This window comes from Rattus rattus, chromosome 7 (assembly GCF_011064425.1).
Source record: "Rattus rattus isolate New Zealand chromosome 7, Rrattus_CSIRO_v1, whole genome shotgun sequence".
NCBI lineage: Eukaryota > Metazoa > Chordata > Mammalia > Rodentia > Muridae > Rattus > Rattus rattus.
The window spans coordinates 25840405-25857785 of NC_046160.1; the positions used below are offsets into that span (position 1 = coordinate 25840405).

At 51.6% G+C, this 17381-nt stretch overlaps 1 protein-coding gene across 1 annotated transcript in view; it reads right to left on the minus strand.

Moving 5' to 3' along the window:
• Klhl29 (kelch like family member 29) overlaps positions 1 to 17381 on the minus strand; it is a 306652-nt gene that overhangs the window by 131861 nt on the left and 157410 nt on the right. Inside the window, exon 3 of the mRNA XM_032909187.1 lies at positions 2617 to 2946. Within this exon, the coding sequence (XP_032765078.1) occupies positions 2617 to 2901 (285 nt within the window). The 5' untranslated portion in view covers positions 2902 to 2946. The remainder of the gene's footprint in view (positions 1 to 2616; positions 2947 to 17381) is intronic.

Consider the following 17381-nt stretch of genomic DNA (forward strand, 5'->3'; position numbering starts at 1 on the left):
TGGTAATCAGGCACTAATCCTGGAACAGGGGCCCAGAGGGGCCAGGCAATTTATCCAGCATCACTCAGCAAGAGGTTGATTGGAATTAGAATCTAGACAGTCTTTGAAGTCTCCTTTTATCTACTCCACCAATAACTCCAATAGGTGAGACGCTGACTTGTAGGCTCACACATTCACTTACATACTGGCCTATGATTTCCCCAATGGCAAGAGCTAGCTCTTTAGTGGCCGCTTGGTGAAGATCTCACTGGTTGACCAGGGAAACGACTGGTTGACACCGGGGTTTGGCCTGGGTGTCAACTGATGTGATCAAGGCATGAAGGTAGACACACAGGCTAGAGGACAGGCATCTGGGCCAGCAGCAGCAAGGTCAGGATAACAGGCGGCATCACCGCCTTAGACAGCGTGGCTCTCAACCTTCCTAATGCTGCCTGCGACCCTTTAAATCAGCCCTTCACGTTGTGGTGACTCCCAGCCACAAAATTATGTTTGTTGCTACCTCATAACTGTAATTTTGCTACTGTTGTGAATCACAATGTAGATATCTGATAGACAGAATGCCTGATAATGTGACCCCCGCGAAAGGCGCGACCCACAGGTTAAGAACAGCTGGCTTACACCTAAGACCAGGGCCCTCGGCAGAAACCACCATGGGCAGCTACCCTGCTACTGTCTGGTGCTTTCTCTGCACACAGTTCTCTAGCAACCCCAAGATCTAGGGCCCTGACCAGACCCTAACTGAAACCTACAAGTATGGACCTGAGCTGAGCTGCTCACAGCAGAGATTGCAGTTGGTCTCCATGCCGTCACGCACCATAGAGCTGGCCTTCAGGCCTGAACTTTGGTCCTTTCTCTCACTACTGGTTGGCTCCTGGCTCAGCCCTTGTCCCATCTGTGGTTTTCTGTCTGTGGTTTGCTCTTTACCTCTCCTATGGCTGTGGTTTGGGGTCTGGCTAGAGAGAAGGGCTAGCGAATATGCTGAGCTATTTCGGAGAAAATCAGGTGCAGAGGCAGGGTATCCCTTCAGAGAGCCATGGGCACTGTCTTTTACCTGGCAGAAGCCTAGGTTATATCCCCAGAAGCAGCTCAGCACTGGCTCTAAGGTACTCATCCTGAAGGACCTGCAGGTCCAGCCTCTCTCACCTGGAGCCCTGGCTGTCGGCGCCAGAGGCCGCCATTCTCCAGATGGCGAACAGCTGGCCTCGACGATCGCCTGCCAGATGTGGCCAGCTGGGCTGGCAAGCAGGCCGTCCTGGATAGAGGTCACCAATTCAGAGTGGCCAGGGCCTGGTGCCCAGGACGGGACTGTGTTTGGCTGGCCTGGGGAAGTGTGCTTGAATCATCCTCCATCTCTGCTCCTGTCTAGTGTTACTTCCTTGCCTGCCTTGGTGGGGTGGTGTTTTCATAACAGGAAAATAAAATCAATAAGACACTGCAGCAAGATGTCAGTGTGCTGCAAGCTGGTCTCCAATAGCTCCATTGTCTTGGGTCTCCGCCGGGCTCTGCGGCCAGCAGTGCTGTTATTAATGGGAAGCAGGGCTGAAAGGGAGTTTTGAAAATCGCAGAGACAAAAGCACAGAGCACCTGGAGAGCATCGTCCACCACCACAGCTACCTCACAATGGCCAGCCTGGGGCTTCCCGCCTTTAATTTCTCCTGCAACCTTTATGAGAGCAGGAAAAGAAAAGCGTGCGCGCGCACACGCGGCACACACAGACACACTCATACGCACGCACACACGCAGGCCCTGAGAGGGCCCCTGGGAAGTGGTTCTGAATGGCTGGCAGAGGCAAAGGCAGCCTGCAGAGCCTCTGCTCGGCTGAGGGGAGTGAAAGGATGACTGTGTTTCTTGCCTTGGCCACCAGCTGTCCCTCTGTGGCTCAGTTTGCCTGAAGGGCTCTGCACAACACACAAGGTGGTGGGGGGGGCCGGTGAGGGTGTCTCAGAGTCCCCCAGTTCAGCCCAAAGCCAGCCAAGAACCTTGGGGACATTAATTTCCACATTCCATTTTATACAGGCTGGCTTCTGCCTCCATTCCCGAGGAACTCTTAACACCCCCATAACCCCCCAGAAAGCAGAATCATTAGGGGTGCTAATAACCTGCAGTCATTGGTGGAATGAATTCTGGGTCCCTACAGCAGCAGCTCCTGTAACTACTATGTCTGGGGACTCTCGGCAATCTGACAGGCTTGTTGTGAGGCTCTCAGGGAGTGTAGACGTGAGAAAACCCACCATGGTGATGACGCCATAATGGGCTCTCGACCCTGTGTGGCTAGTATGGCTGCAAACTCCAGCCACTGATGACCCCCGGGGGCCTTATGCTTTTAGTTCTCCTATTTCGGTAGATGAGGACTGCCAAGTTGGCGACACCCCTTCCTCACTCAAGCAGGAGCTTTTAATCAGCAAAGCGTGTGGTGCTGGCACCTGCTGGTCTTCCTACAAGTTGGTTACAGATAGACTGTCTGGTAAACAAAAAGGCCATTAGCCTTCAGAAACAACTGCATGCACTCCTCGGAGGCCATGGCCCTCTGGACAAAGACTGGGGGACAAGGGCTCTGTGCTGTCCTGGGCCTGGGCTGCTGCCTGGCCCCCTCCCAGAGAGGATAGCAGGTCTTACCTTGGTGGTGACAGCGGAGGCTGAGCTGGCCACAAGACTGGTGATAGCTTCACTGTTGCCGGTCGTGCAGGGAGGAGGCGCTGTGGCGGGTGTGGGCAGCCGGGAGGGTACCACGGGCAGCGGCAGGAGGCCGGGCCGTGCGCTGAGACTGCTGGCTGTGCCTCCACCAGCACCGGAGGTGACGCTGCAGACGCTGGTGGCCCCATGGGTCCCATTGACACTCCACTCACGGCGGTCCCAGCCCACGCGGTAATCTCTTTCGAAGCGGCTATGGTGCCTGGACATCTCGGTGGGCCGTGGCAGTTTCTCACAGGGAACCAGAGCCCGGACCTGTCAGCAGAGAACACCAGGAGGGTGGTTTAAGCAAAGAGTACCTCTGCCTAACCATAGGGAGGTGGCCACCACCATTAGCATGTGTTCGGCCCCTGCTCTGGGTCCAGAAATGGGTTTTCAAATACTGGTCAGCTTCAGAGTTTCAGCAAGTTGGTGAATCCTCTGTCTTTTATCAGCCCCACTTCTCAGCTGATGAAAGATTGGTTGTTCCTGAGCACACTGCTGAACGCAATAAGCAGGATTTGAACCCACTCACATTCAAGGAGTAAGTTTTAGTTCTGCCATGACTCCCCACCCTGAGCGACATGAGGTGTACATACATCTTTGTCATGGCGGGGGCAGCATTCCCTCCCACCCCCACTGTGACAGAAGACCTCTGATGGCAATCCTCCAAGCACAGGTCACAGGACCCACGTGTGCACTCACTGTACAGTGGACGCAGCCTTGACTAAAACCTCACTTATTCCATACAGTACCCATGAGGTGGGAATGCATGTTTGGTCCCCAGTTTATAGACAAGGAGACTCACAGAGAATAAGTGATCCCCGCTGAGGGCAGGGCACTAACAGGTAAATAAAAGGTCACGATGTCTCCGAAAGATGTTAGCTTCCGGGGTTCTGGTCCTCCCTCAAAACCCCAACCTTAGGATTCAGTGCCACACTTCTGGGACCTGGGTAGTCTGGCCTCCACTGCCTGCATCTCCCACGCGGCTTCCTGAGTGTCTGAACAGAAGGCCTTTCAGGGTTGTCATGGAGACTAGACGCACCATGGTATGGGAAGGGCCTTCTGAGTCACCGAGAACTGTATTTTGCTGAGCATTGCCGTGATAGCGCTGGCTCCTACTCTCATGGGGACCAGTTACGCCAGTCAGGAAAAACACAAGGCTGGGTGGGGAGAGGCAAGGGCCGAGGGGAGAAGGCATGGGAATGCCATGGTAGAGACAAGTGGTTAAAGGTGAGGGTTTGCTCCACACTTCCTGCCCACAGTCCTGGGTGTGGCTTAAGAACGTCTCAGGGAGGCTTGATCCTATTCCATTTGCAATCTACCTCCAGTCTATGTTATAGGCTCGCATCTTCCATCCTGCCTAGCCCAGTTCTGAAGCGGCTGGCTACCAGAAGGGCCACTTATTTTTAAGAGGTCTATAAAAACCCGAGCCTCCTCTGGTCTTTGCATATCTGCTGTCCTTGCCCAGAGCTTGTGTTTGGGAGCCAGAGGCTGTACCCAGCTCAGGAAACGCAGCCATGTTCTGCTTATGTGGTGGCCCAGCTCTGGGAGTCGTTCTGTAAGGTGCACTGGAACAGACTAAGCGCAGTCTGGGCTGAACCTACCCCAACCTGTGGCAGAGATGACTGCTACCTTGGAGGATGGATGTCGGTTCCCTGCCCAGTTCATCATTGTGCATCCAGATTTATAAAGTGTCATGAAAATTCATTTAAAATATTGACTCAGCATTGCACAGTGAAAAAAAAAAGATTGCTCTCCACCCCCCGGCCATCCCTCACATTTTTCACTGGAGGTTTATGGGGGAGTGGTCTAGACTCCGTTCTATTTTCTTGAGCCCTGTTTGCCCTGGAACCTGCTCCCCTATGGCCCATACGTGCCCACCCCAGGGGAACGTGCTCTTGTTCAGAACACAGATGGCTGTTTGTTAAACACAATGCATGGATACGTCATTCCTTATGTGCTTTCACATCGTGTACCATCGACCTTTCTCTTTTGGGGTTCATCCCTGCTCCCCAGCTGTAGAACTGGCTCTCCCTGGATGATCTCACCTAACAGCTCCTCTTCTCTGTGCCACTCATAGCTACTTTCTCAGTATGTCTCTTCCCTGGGCCTGCCCTGTACCATCTAGCTGTACTCCAGTTTCCTAAAGGCCACTTGTCCACAACGGAGCACAATTCAGCCTAAATGCCCTAATGCCCTAAATGTCTCTGCCTCTGAGACAGCCATCTTGTCACAGTGGCAACTGAGATCCTATTACCCCATAGGCTGTTAAATCTGGCCCCATCTACTTACTGGCCACTTCCCCTATGTAATCTTTCCATAGGGTCTCCCCAGGCTTCACGGGCAAGCCTAGAATTTGCTGTCACTGAGGCTGACCCGCTTTAAAAGCAGAGATCCCGTTACAATTTGTTACTTTTCCATGAATAAGGCCCATCCTTTAGATTAAGCCTCTAACTCCCCCTGATGGCTCAGAAGATACTGGAGAGTCTGGACTGGCCCACTGTTCTAGAATCTTCTCTTACTCCCAATGCCCATCCATCCAATATGCAGTATCTGGCATGAAGCCACCTCCACTACTTATTCTTTTGTAACTGACCATTTCCACACAGGACAGACACATCCGTGTGGAAGGGGGAGACCTCAGACATTAATCCTGTAGTGTCTGGACTGGCAATTCGGAGGCATTACATTAAAACAATGGCCTAGCTTTCTAGCCAGTAGGACTTGAGCCTCCAGGGGCAGTTCTGTAGGTTAGTCTGCATTTTGGGGGCACACTGGACCCCATAACTTGGGCTCTTGTCTCCCCGATTTTGCCCACCACGGGGCAGCGTCTCAGGTTTTTGCTTCCCTCGGCTGGGTCCTGAGTGGGCGGAGTCTACGCCATGTATCTGACACACCATGCTCTGGGTTCTCATTCTAAGCACCCAGGAAGATCTCTCTCGCCTTGGTTGTTGACTCATCTGGATCTGGCAGACAAAAAGCGTGGGTAGGCAACGAAGATGGCTTCCAGACTTGGTTAAATAAAAATATTATCTTCTTTTGGACTAGCAAGCTAGCTCAGTGAGTAAAGGTACCTTCTGCCAAGCCTGAAGACCTGGACTCCATCCCTGGGTCTCCTTTGGTGGGAGGAGAGAAATGACTCCAGAGAGTTATCCTCTGACCCCCACAGTTGTGCCACAGCATGTGTGAGCATGGTGTATGTGCTTGTGCTCAAATACATAAATAATTAAAAATATTAAGATTTATGCTCATATGGGTGAGTTTGAGGGCCCGTGAAAGAATGACTTCACATCTTGTCTTCAGGAATGGCAGCTCCCTCTACTGAACAGGGCCCCTCACTCAGCTGAAGAAGCTCACCACGAGGCTAGACTCTTCAGGCAGCAAGGGAGTGTCCACCTCCCCAGCAACGGGATTACAAGGGAGCGAGTCCACGCTCAGCAGGATTGAATTTAGGTCTTCTTTTGAAGACCAATCGAATTCCACCATCTCCTTAGCTCCCACCCCGCAAACATTTCCCATGACTCCCTAGTTTCCTCTGCCACCTGTCAGCTTTGGAAGTCACACCTTCCAGAAAGTGCAGCTGTTCCCCGACAGAGGCCGCCCTGACTGCGCCAGGCTTCACGTGACACAAATCTGTATCAGGTCCGTTTGTTGAGAGCGGCAGTCTGCTTGTTACTTCAGCAAAACCTCATCTAGCTAGACCGATACGTTCTGTCAGCCCCTACTTTTCCATAGAGCAACACAGCCTCATAGAGTGGCAGGGAAATCATTTCCTCTCAGGGAGCATAGAGGTTTGGGGAGGTCAGGACCCCTGTACCAAGGTGTGTCTCCAGGCATCTGAGCAACCTGGGATCAGGTCAAAGGGATGTCTTTGGATGTGGCTAGCTGCTTATCCCTGGGGGCCACGAGCTGGGCCCCACAGTTCCAGCGTCTGAGAGAAAAAACAAGACCCACAATCCACACCTCCTACAGTCCCCAGCCTTTTGCCACCTCTTTTCAGTCTCCTTCAAATGCCAGGGAGGAGGTGGAGACTCAGGCAGCTGGAGGCCACACAATCTGGTTTCAGTCTCATTAAGTGTATTCAAAACAAAGGTCAACTATTTGCATGCAAGCACTCGGGTCAGACCTCATTCCTCAGTTTAATTTCCCCTTTCAAACCAATGAAAGAAACATGGTGCAGTGTACTCCCAGCCAGTCGGCAGAGGGCCAGCTCCAGAGGTGGCAATGTAAGTATTTCCTGCTGGGCACGGAGCCAGCGTGTCACAGAGGTCTCATGTGCACACGCACGTGTACCTGAATGGTACTGCGGGAAGCACAGGAAGTGCCTGAGCTGAGGAAGAAGGCCCCGAATGGACACACGGTACCTCAGACCAGACTGGTTAAGCGATTCCAGACAAAACACAGAAAAATGCTTCCTTGTTGAAAGAGTGCCCTTTCCTGGCAGGGTGCCTGTGCAGTGGTGGAGCCTGGCACGGGGCCCTGAACCAAGAAGGGAGGGTGTGAGCAGCCGATGCTGCCTTGCCTGCCTGTGGTGTGGAGGGGACAGTTTGCAGAGGATCCAGCCCTTATGCCTGGGTGAGGGAAGCCTTGCCAGCACCTGTTTATGTGACACACGTCTGTGATGAAATGCTTGAGGCAGAGTGGTACTTCCTCCTTACAGTGTCAGCAGTGGAGAGGCTGGGGTGACATTACCAGGGCTTTGAGTCCAGCCCTGGCTACATAGGGAGTTCAAAGCCAGCCAAGGCTGTAGCTTGAGACCTTATCTTGAAAGGAAAGAACGGAACTGGAGAGTCTAAGAAATCGTCTATCAGTCAGTGGAGGACGCTCGCACAGAGATCCAGGTCGGAGACCATGGTTTGTTCACGCCCCAGGTTAAGTCCGAATGCTCACTGACAAACATGGAATCCGTGACCTTGGCTCTGGATCTTGTTCGAGACAAAACTCTTTCCCCACTTAAGTACTGTCCTTGAATTATCCCAGGTATGCTGAGCCAGGAGAGGAGGGAAGAAGGCCAGACCACTTCCTGGGGTGAGGCATAGAGGGAGCCCCCCACGTACGCTTCGTATTTATAGACTCTATGGCTCCAGGACATGCATGCACCTCCATGATTTTGCCTGCGTATCTTTATAGCACTGCATCGGCGGACACCCCACTGACTGCTTCTCAGGACTTCATCCAGTTCAGGACTTGGAGCCTGGGCTCTGCGCACAGCTCAGGAAGCTGGGTCAGGCCTTCGGTTTTCTTTCCACTCTCTTCTTCTCGATCCCCTCTCCTTCCCTAAGGAAGAAGACTCCTTATAGCGTCACAGTGAATAGGAAGAAGCTCTGCTCTGAAAATGTGGTCACTGCTAGCAATCCAGCCCCTAGTCTGTCACTGACTGCCTGTGCTACCGTGTCTGGTGCACAGAAGCACACCAAATGCGAGCACGAAGTCTCACCAACCAGTTCTTAGGAACTCGGGGATGTAAAATGCAGCTACCCCATGAGTCAGTACAAAGGCCACCTTTTGGGTATCATTAGCATGAAGTCTTCCATCGAGGACAAGGGGCTGTTCTGCTTCTTCAGGTAAGTGCATTGCTTGACTTGGTGGCTCCATGAATCCACCTCCTTCCAGGCTCCCCATTCACTGGGAGTGGATAGAAACAAGTGGTTTGCTTCCTGATGACGGGTGGAACTAAGCCCTCACTGGGCCCAATACTACCAGAAGCCAGAGCGTCTGAAACATCCAGGAATGGAGGAGGAAGGGCCAGTCTTTGCTCTGTGCCCTTTTCCTGAAGGAGACACCAGCTATCATTAAGGATCAAATTGAGGAAATTGAAGTGACCACAGTCCCTCACTTCGACCCTCCTCAAATCACTTGTCACCTGGTCCTAGGACCCACCTACCCCAGCTGCTCTCCAACATTGGAAAACCAGTCCCTTTCCCTGAACTGTGGCGAGGGTCGAGAAATGTATCTTGTGGAACTCTGCCTTTGAGAAAGAGCCCATCATTGGAGGATGGTCCTAGCCATAGTTAAGGTAGGGAGGATAGGCCTGATGCCTCAAGGGCAGCAGGAACTGGCAGGCTCTTGCACTGAGTTCACAGGAAACTGTCAATCTTGAGACTGAGTGAGTGGCTGGTGTCTGCAAATGCACACAGACACTAAGACCTCCTGTGCAAGGCATCTGGGAAACCTTAGGGTGGTCTCGCCCAGGGCCACAGGAAGGCAACAGATTGCTAATAGGAGGAAGGTGATCTTTAGCTAAAGTCCGTGATGTTGGGAATAGTGGCCCTAGTCCTAGGAGCTGCCTTGATGGATGAACTTCTCTCCCTGTAGCCTAGAGAGGACCACAATAGTTCTGAGAAGGCCTGGGAGGCAAAGAATGGATATCACAGAGGAATCAGCTGACATCCATACTCAGCCCTGGTGCCCAGCCATTGATTTCTTAGCAGCTGATGGCTGGGCTCCGCCTCCTGGACACTTGTTAGACACTTGCTAGATACCAGATCAGCAGCTCTGCTACACAGATTTGCCTGGAAAGCCTGCATCATGAATTATTCATGAGTAAATAATTAAGGATTGCCATGTGTCTGTGTGTGTGTGTGTGTGTGTGTGTGTGTGTGTGTGTGTGTGTGTGTGTGTGTGTGTGTGTGTTGCCTATATAGGGGTTGGAGCCCAGAGAGTAGTGTCTCTTGAGTTCTGGGCACTGGCCCCTTAAAATCCTGTTCGGGACCAGTATGCTGTGTCTACTTGAATACACAAGCAGGGTAGCTGTGGTCTGTGTCCGGTGGCTCACTGTGTTTTCTGGATGTCGGCGCCGGCCCTCGCATATTAACATTCGTGGTGTATACACACTGCACACAGGATCACAGGTGGCTAATGACCCTTTCCTCGTTCTTATCATTAAGACACGCCGAAGGAGTGGGCTGCTGGCTGCGAGAGCCCTGAAGGCGTGATTAATCCACGGGAAGGCAGGGGAGCCCTTGCTGCCTCCAGACTCGGGGAGCCGAGGTGGCTGGCTGAGGAATGAGCCATGGACGTCCAGCCCGATTGGAAAATGGATGATTGCCTCATTTGGGGGAGACGTGCTGCCAAGTCAATTGGAACAGCCTGTGCCCATCTTTATTATTTCCGTCCTTTTCGCTGCATCTTTTAGCTTTTCTTCTGGAGCAAAACATTACCCAGCAGCCAGAGCACCATCTTGTCAAATGCAACACAAAGGAATTCTCTGGGTGCCTTTTAAGGAGCCAGGTTGGCCACAGCTTGGTGTGGATGTTGGTGGGAGCTGAGAACGCCCCTAGAAAATGCCTTCGTACTTCCTGGAAGTACTTTCAATTCACCTAGGGAGGAGACCCTCGTGCCCACTAAGCAAACCCAGTAACTAAAAGATTCATGTATGTGGGCCTCATCTTGCTCCCTCCTGCTTCCTCTGGCCAGGCCTCTATTCACAGAGCCAGAGTCTCGACAACCAGGCGTATACCTCAGGGATGGACTGGCATGCCCTACTCCCCGCATGGGTTCTGGCACCACCCCTGCGGTCAGGACTGCTGCTGCTGCTTCCTTCATCACGGCTGATAGAGCATCCAAGGGCAGGGACCAAGAGATTCCAGACCTAAGTGACAAGTGCTCTTTATCATGGAGCACTGGGGAGGGCAGAGACAAGGTTTAGAGATGAGGGAGGCACCTGGTGCCAAGATTTGGACGTGCCTTGCTCTTGGGGTCCACTTTCACTTACAAAGCCTGGACATGGGTAACCCCAGATTGTGTGTTATGAGCAAGGCTCCAGTCTTGGCCCTGGACTCCACACCGAGGTTGACATGTTCCCCAGGGAGAGCAGGCATCAGGGATTCTACATGGACATGAGTCATGGGGTCACATGTAGATGTCTACCTGGGACAGGTGACACACTCAAATCCTTTGTATGAACAAAAGCTGAGACAACTCTAGATTACTCAGCCTCCCTCACCCCTCTGAGGGGGAGGGAACTTGAGGGGCTGTGGCCTTTTTAGTTCTTTTACTTAAAATAGCAAAGCTCTAGATAAACCACAAGATATGGTATTGCTGTCATATGTAACCTGTGTTCTGAAAGAGATTTTTTTCTTTCCCCATGCCTTGCCCAATTAAGACATTGACACCCCCCACCCCCCGCCTCCCTCCGTGAGACTCACCCACTAAGACCCCATCTGGACAATGGTTAGCTTAGTACCAGGCTGGAAAGGCTCACCCTTTCCCTGAGGCTCAGTATCCAGGAGGTTCCAGTAAACCTTACTATAGGTTACAAGATCTGGACCTATCTAAGCAGCCTCCCTTAGGCCCCTGAGGTTGGGGGCAGAGGGCAGTGGAGAGGGGAGCAGGGGATGCCACACATCCAATTAGAAACCAGAGCTGTGACCTGTGACCTGTGTGTCTACTCCTGGACCCCAGGTGGCAGGAGTCTCTGCAATAGAGAGTTTTAGAGCATTGTCTTCGTTATTTAAAGATGAGCAGAGCCTGTTTTCTCCAAGGCCAGCAAATCCTACAGCATCTTCCTGACCCCAGCCCATCCGGAAAACTGAGAGCTTTCTCAGTAGCAGGTGGTAGATGAGACAGCAAGTAGGAGGGGAACCCTCTGTTAAATACCCATTGGGTTACTATGACAGTAACCTGGCCTTATGGACAAATATCTGTGACCCCCCTTAAAGGGCGTTAGTCTCTTAAATTGGTATGAGATAAATGATCAGACACAGCTGACACAGAAGGAGATACAAATACTTAGTGTATAGACTTTGATGTGATTGGATGTGTACCCCAGAAGCTACCAGGAAAACCACATAAGTGGCTGTCACCTTCAAGTGCCCATTCTGACTGCTCCCCCTTTCTTCCTTTTGTGGTAAGCACTGATAAACCAGGAGGTGCTGCTCAAAGGCTACACAGATCTCAGGTATGCAGAAGGAAAGAAAGTGTGGTGACTCAAAGGGTCCTATCAAGGGTGACAAGCCCCAGTGCATTCGCACTGTCTTCTGCCTGTGCTTGGAGGGGACTCAAAAAATCGCCCTCCCAATGCAAGCTTATTACAAAGCCACCACGTTTACTCCACAGCCTCTCGGATAATGGAGGTAGGGTAGCATTCACTTTGGGATTTTGTAAGTGAGGAAGAGAGAGAAGCCTATGGCTGGAGACAGGGCCTCTCAGTCCTCTTTCAAAGAGTCTGTTAGTGGGCCAGTAGCTGCCCATCGCTGCTAGAAACAAAACGTCAGCGGGGGTGGTGATGGTGGTGGTGGTGGTGGTGGTAGTGGTGGTGGTGGAGGCAGAAGCTCCTGTGAGTTTGGGGCCTGCCCAGTCTACAGACTGAGTTTCAAGATAGCCAGTGCCACACACAGAAATCCTGCCTCGAAAAACCAAGAAGAGAAACAGAACAAAGCGGAAGAAAGAGCTCACTAGCACCGCTTCTCAGACTGTGTTTTAACAGTTTGTAGGTAGGATACACCAGCCTATGAATCATTTGGCTTTGCCAGCCAGGATTCAGCCCTGGGGCTGGGCTTTCAGTACTCTGGATGGCCCTGTGGAGTTGGGGAGAGCAGAGGTATTTTTGGGAAAACCCGCATTCCATAATTACAGGGCTTAATGTATGACCCAAAATGACAAATGTTCAAAATGCTTTTCTGATGATAGGTTTGAAGGAAAAATGCCACGGATCCCTTTTTTTTTTTTTTTTTCTGGGCCCAATTTCTCATTAAAAAAAAAAATGCAATCTCCTTGTCTGGGAGAGGTTGTATCCATGTATCCAGTGCCGGCTTCAAATGAGCGATATCGAAAGAGCGGTCTTTCTCGTCCCCTCCCTTCCTCTGTGCACCTTTGGTTTGCGAGATTCTGGCTGTGGGTTTTGATGTAGTAGTGATTTTTTTCCCCCCCAAAAGCATACATGATTCAGAGACTTTTCTCTCGGGACTAATTGACTAGGCATTTGTGCTATCGCTTCTGGTGTAAATCATTATAATGGTGATAATGAAAAATAAAAAAGATATTGGAAATGACAGTTAGCAACATAATATCAGCATAAACCGAGGGAAGAGGGGAGGCGCGGATAAATTAGACGCTTGTAAACACCAGGATCGATGAGGGAGCTATGGCGGGTCTGGGAGGATTAACTAGTGTTCTCATTAGGAATAACCATCTTGGCTCCTTCTGGTTCGTGTTCTTGTGGCTCTGCAGAGGATAGAAGCCCTGAGATTGGATCCCTGCCCCCCCGCCCCCCACAGTCTTGCAAAGCCCTGAGATAGAGGTCTTCAGAGCGGAATTCTGCAGTTGGTTCTGTTCTCTGAGTGGGTCCTCCTACTTGCTCCTGGCTGCCTCTCGGGCAGGCCTGATTATTCCGAGTCTTGGAGAATTGACTAATTCAACACGCTAGCGCTCCACAGGAAATGGTGTCCATCAGTGACCCGGGCTGATGAATGGATCCTACTCGGTGCCTGGAACCAGACCCAGCAGCCAGTTGCAGAGAGAGAAAGACGGATGCGCGTGCTCTATTTGGCTGCCAAAAATGCTCTCGCAATTTGCTTTCTTCTAGACAAGAGTCTATTCAAAAGTCTATTTGGAAACATTAGGGAACAGCCGTCACATGGCCGGCAGATCATACTGCCTATGACAGGATATTATCTTCCTTGGGAAAGACTCGACTGCTCTTTTATTTCACCGAGTAACTAGCGTCTGGGCTGATGGCTGCAGAATTGCTCCTAGGGCTGGGGACATTAAAGTCCCTATCCGGAGTGAATACGGAACAGACAGCTCCTCCAGCACGCAGGATTTACCAGAGCTAGGTGCACGTGCTTGGTTCTCTAGGCTCCTCTCTCTGGTGGGACCTGGGATGGGGGTGTCCTGCTTACACACATCCTTCCTGGCTAATGTGGTTTTCTCTTCCGTGAGGTGGAACCTTGCACCCTTTCCCTCCCATTCAAATCCCTACGCATGCTCCTCCGGGTGAGCCTACCCACTGCCCCTTTCTAGCCTAATCTTCTGGAGGCACTGGTCTCTTTCTTCCCCATCACATTTAGCTCACTCAAAGACACCAAGGGGCAGGTAAGAGCAGGATCCCACTGGTTCCCGTCTGCAGAGGGATACTGCTACTTAGAAACACGTCGTAGATGGAAAGCAGAAGACCTTTATGGCTCTGAGGAGGTAACAGCCAGCCTCAGTCAGACCAAGGCAGTTGAGCTGGAGTCTGTTCACACTGGAGAGGAGACTATGTCTTCCTTAGGGCTGCACGTGAGTGAATACAGACAGTGTGGCTGGGGACAGAAGCCCTAGCTTTGCCCATCAGTCATGTACCCTGATAAGCTCTCTCTCCTGAACAAATGACCCCATTTTCTCAATGGCCATCCCGTTGGCTTTAAGAACCCAAGGGCCCCATGGTTCCTCAGGGTCTGTAATGAGTCTCAAGGGAAAAGGGCTTGGGGCCACATGGGAGAGATTTGTGTATTTTGTCCTGGCCACTGACCACCTGCTTTCTCCACCCTGTGACCGATCTCCACACCAACGCCAAGCCTCTCTCAGACCACACAGTCTCTGTCTCTGTTTAGAAGCCATCACCCTGGTATACTTGCCTACGATTTTTCCTTGTCTCGACTCTATGTCCATGTTTTTAATTAAATTAAAAAAAAAATGCAGCGGCTGAGAGCAGGGGGCAGCCTGTTGCGAGGTTGAGTTCTATCACCACCGAAGCATGCAAACGAGGCGGCCTCCGTTGACAAGTTCACGTCTCCGGTGCGGAGCTGGCTGTTTGAACAGCTTGTGTGCAGTAATTGAAACATAGATTTTTGTTGCCTTTCTGTTTATTTTTAGATTAACCAAGCAGGGATACTTGGCTTCTCGGCTGCCATTTGGACCCCATCGGGCAGCCCAGGACTGCTGGCCTGGTGTACGCTAACATCCTGTGTCCTCAGGGTCTTCCTTCTGGATTTTCCTGTGTCTGACTCCGGGCAGAGTGGCCTTCCACCGCGATCATCGTTCTGACCCAGGGCTCCAGACAAGGAAGCCGAGGAAGGAGGGCTGCCCCCACGTCCAGGTTTCGGAAGCCTCCTTTGCTTTGCTCGAATTTCAGAGCATCTCTGGGAGTCGGGGTGAGCAGAGACCAGGTAGACTTCTACTCTTTTCAACCTGGTGCTGACCCGCAAAGAGACCAGGAGCATCCATTCATGCCTGGGACAGGAGAACTAAAATAGAGCAAGACCCAAAGCTCAGAAAGAAGATTCAAGCAGAGTCTTCTCCGGCCATTTTTAAGGGTTCCTTTAATTTTTAAATCTATCACTCTTTTTTTTTTAAATGATATAGCCTCGACTAGCCTTAGCCTCAGCAACACCTTACTTTATTTTCCGGCATGTGTTCTACCACTAGGTTTCCGTCAACCCCGGTAAGGCTGTAATGAATATTTGACAGTGAACACCTTAGCAGGTCAGCAGGGGCCCTGCTGGAGGGCAGCCATTGTCCAGGACTCCAGCTGGCAGAGTGCCACCTGGGTACGGCCGGCCACTGGGGCAAAGGGAAAGATGGCTTGGTCACTCACTCACCGGCTCCTTGATTATTTCTTGTCATTGGCCAAAGCAAGTCACACGGCTGTGTCTAACTTGACATTAAGAAATACGACCCTACCACATCTGGGACCTTTGTCTTTAGTCCAGCAGAGCTGCCACACCACTGAAGGCAGAGGGTCTCACCTCATGGCCCTCAGGGTGCCACCCTGGCATACTGCAGAAGCTCCATTGAGCTGCCCTGGCCTGTGGGAGGGTGTGAATGAAAAGAACTCTGACTGTGTTCTTCCCTCAAGGTATCTCGACCTATACCCTCTGCACTGTTCGGGCCTTACTCTGATTACTCAGCCCGTGAGGATGGTGATGCCAGGCCTCCCTAGCTCACACCCTATGACACAATGGTTACAGAGTCAGTCCTTTACCCAGCTCGACTCAGTAAATGTCAGCAGCTGTCAGATTTTTTTTCTTCTGTCTCCCGTTGCTTACATCTCAATGCACCCTGTCTGACCCAAACTATTCTTGGGGTAACTAGTGGGCACCCCAGTCACCATAGCTGGTGCTGCTGTAACTATAGCTACCTCAGAAAGGCCACATGAACTGAACCGAAAGTAAGCTATGGCTGGCATTGAACTATGGGCCCAATATTGCATCAGCCCCTTCTTCAGAGGGCCAAACCTCCGGTGGTGGGGGTGGGGGTGCTTCTGTTAAACTGAGGCATGGAGAGGCTTATATACTTAAAGGCTTGAAGGATCAAATGCTGTGGTGAGTAGTAATAGGCAGGAGCTCCTCCCGTGGGGAAGGGCACACACCTATATTCCCTCCAAACTCTGTTCTCAGCATCCTTTATTATTATTTTTTTTCTTTTTTTCGGAGCTAGGGACCGAACCCAGGGCCTTGTGCTTGCTAGGCAAGCGCTCTACCACTGAGCTAAATCCCCAACCCCTTCTTTATTTTTTGTAGTTTAACTATTTCTTCTTTACTTTTTCTTTTTTCCCCCCTCTTCCTACATCTTTTCCCCCCACTCTGTAGCCCAGGCTGGCTACACTTAGCCAGGGTTTGCCTGGAGCTTGTGATCTTTTTGTCTTGGCCTCTGGAGATCATAGGCACACCTTACCATGCACGATCAACCTCAGGGGGAGCTCTGAGGGGCCCTAAAGTTGCCAATCCCTCTTTTTCAGTGGGGGCCTCTTCATGTTCAGCCCGTTCCTCAGTTGAGAGTCCTGCATAGAGGCCTTAGTTAACGCCCTGCTGTGACCAAGTCCACCCTGACTTTCCACCTCTCTTCTAAGAGCCTGGTGATTCTATGATTCTCTGTGTCCCCATCCTGTGTCCCCTAACCTTTCTGGCCCTCACTCCATAGGGTCCTATATGTCTCATCACATGCCACACTCTGAAGTCACATGACATTGCCAACTCTGCCAGTTTTTTAAGGGATAGTCCTGGGTACAGCCTCATTCACAAACCCATCCAGAACTACCTGTGTGCAAGAGAACCAAGTCCCGTAGAGAACTGGGGATGTAAGACCGGGGCCACCGAGTGTGTTCTGGGGAACTACAAACAAGCCAATAGGCTCAACTGCCTGTGGTAGGCCCTGGAATGAGGAGGTGACCCTCTGTTCTTGGCTTAGCCTAGCTCCACCTGTGTATACAGCAGTCCGTTTACAGCCAGAAGCCATGGCTTACGGAGCAGGGCTCGTCCAGGTGTTTAATGAGTTCAACACAGGTGCTTCAGACATTGGGCTGTGGATGGGAGGGTGTCTGCGAGGATGACCTAGGAGCTAGTAGTGTCCTTTCTGTAGAAGAAGAAGATGCTGGGCCTGCTTCCCTATTCCCAGACACATAGGAAGTGACTCAACTTACGGGAGCAGTGTGTTCTGGTCTCCTCACTCGGATATTCCATGGTCCTCATGGTATACCCCCACGGAAAGGGGAAATTTCATGATGACATCAGCAGGGAGCCCCCCACTCTTTTTCTTGCTGTCCTGCTCCACACCCCTGACCTTTGCTGGTATCCTTCTCCTGACCTGGTGCTGCTCTCTGCTGTGTGTTTCATACCAGAGCAAGATGACGAAGGCAGAACAGGCAGGGAGCATTTACAGGACAGTGCTTACACGCACACCAGCCAACAGCAATCTGTTACAGCACGAGGGAGAACTTTACATTTTATGGAGGGGCAAACTAAGGCTCTGCGATTAGAAGACTGGTCCCCGGCGGCCATGAAGGAGCA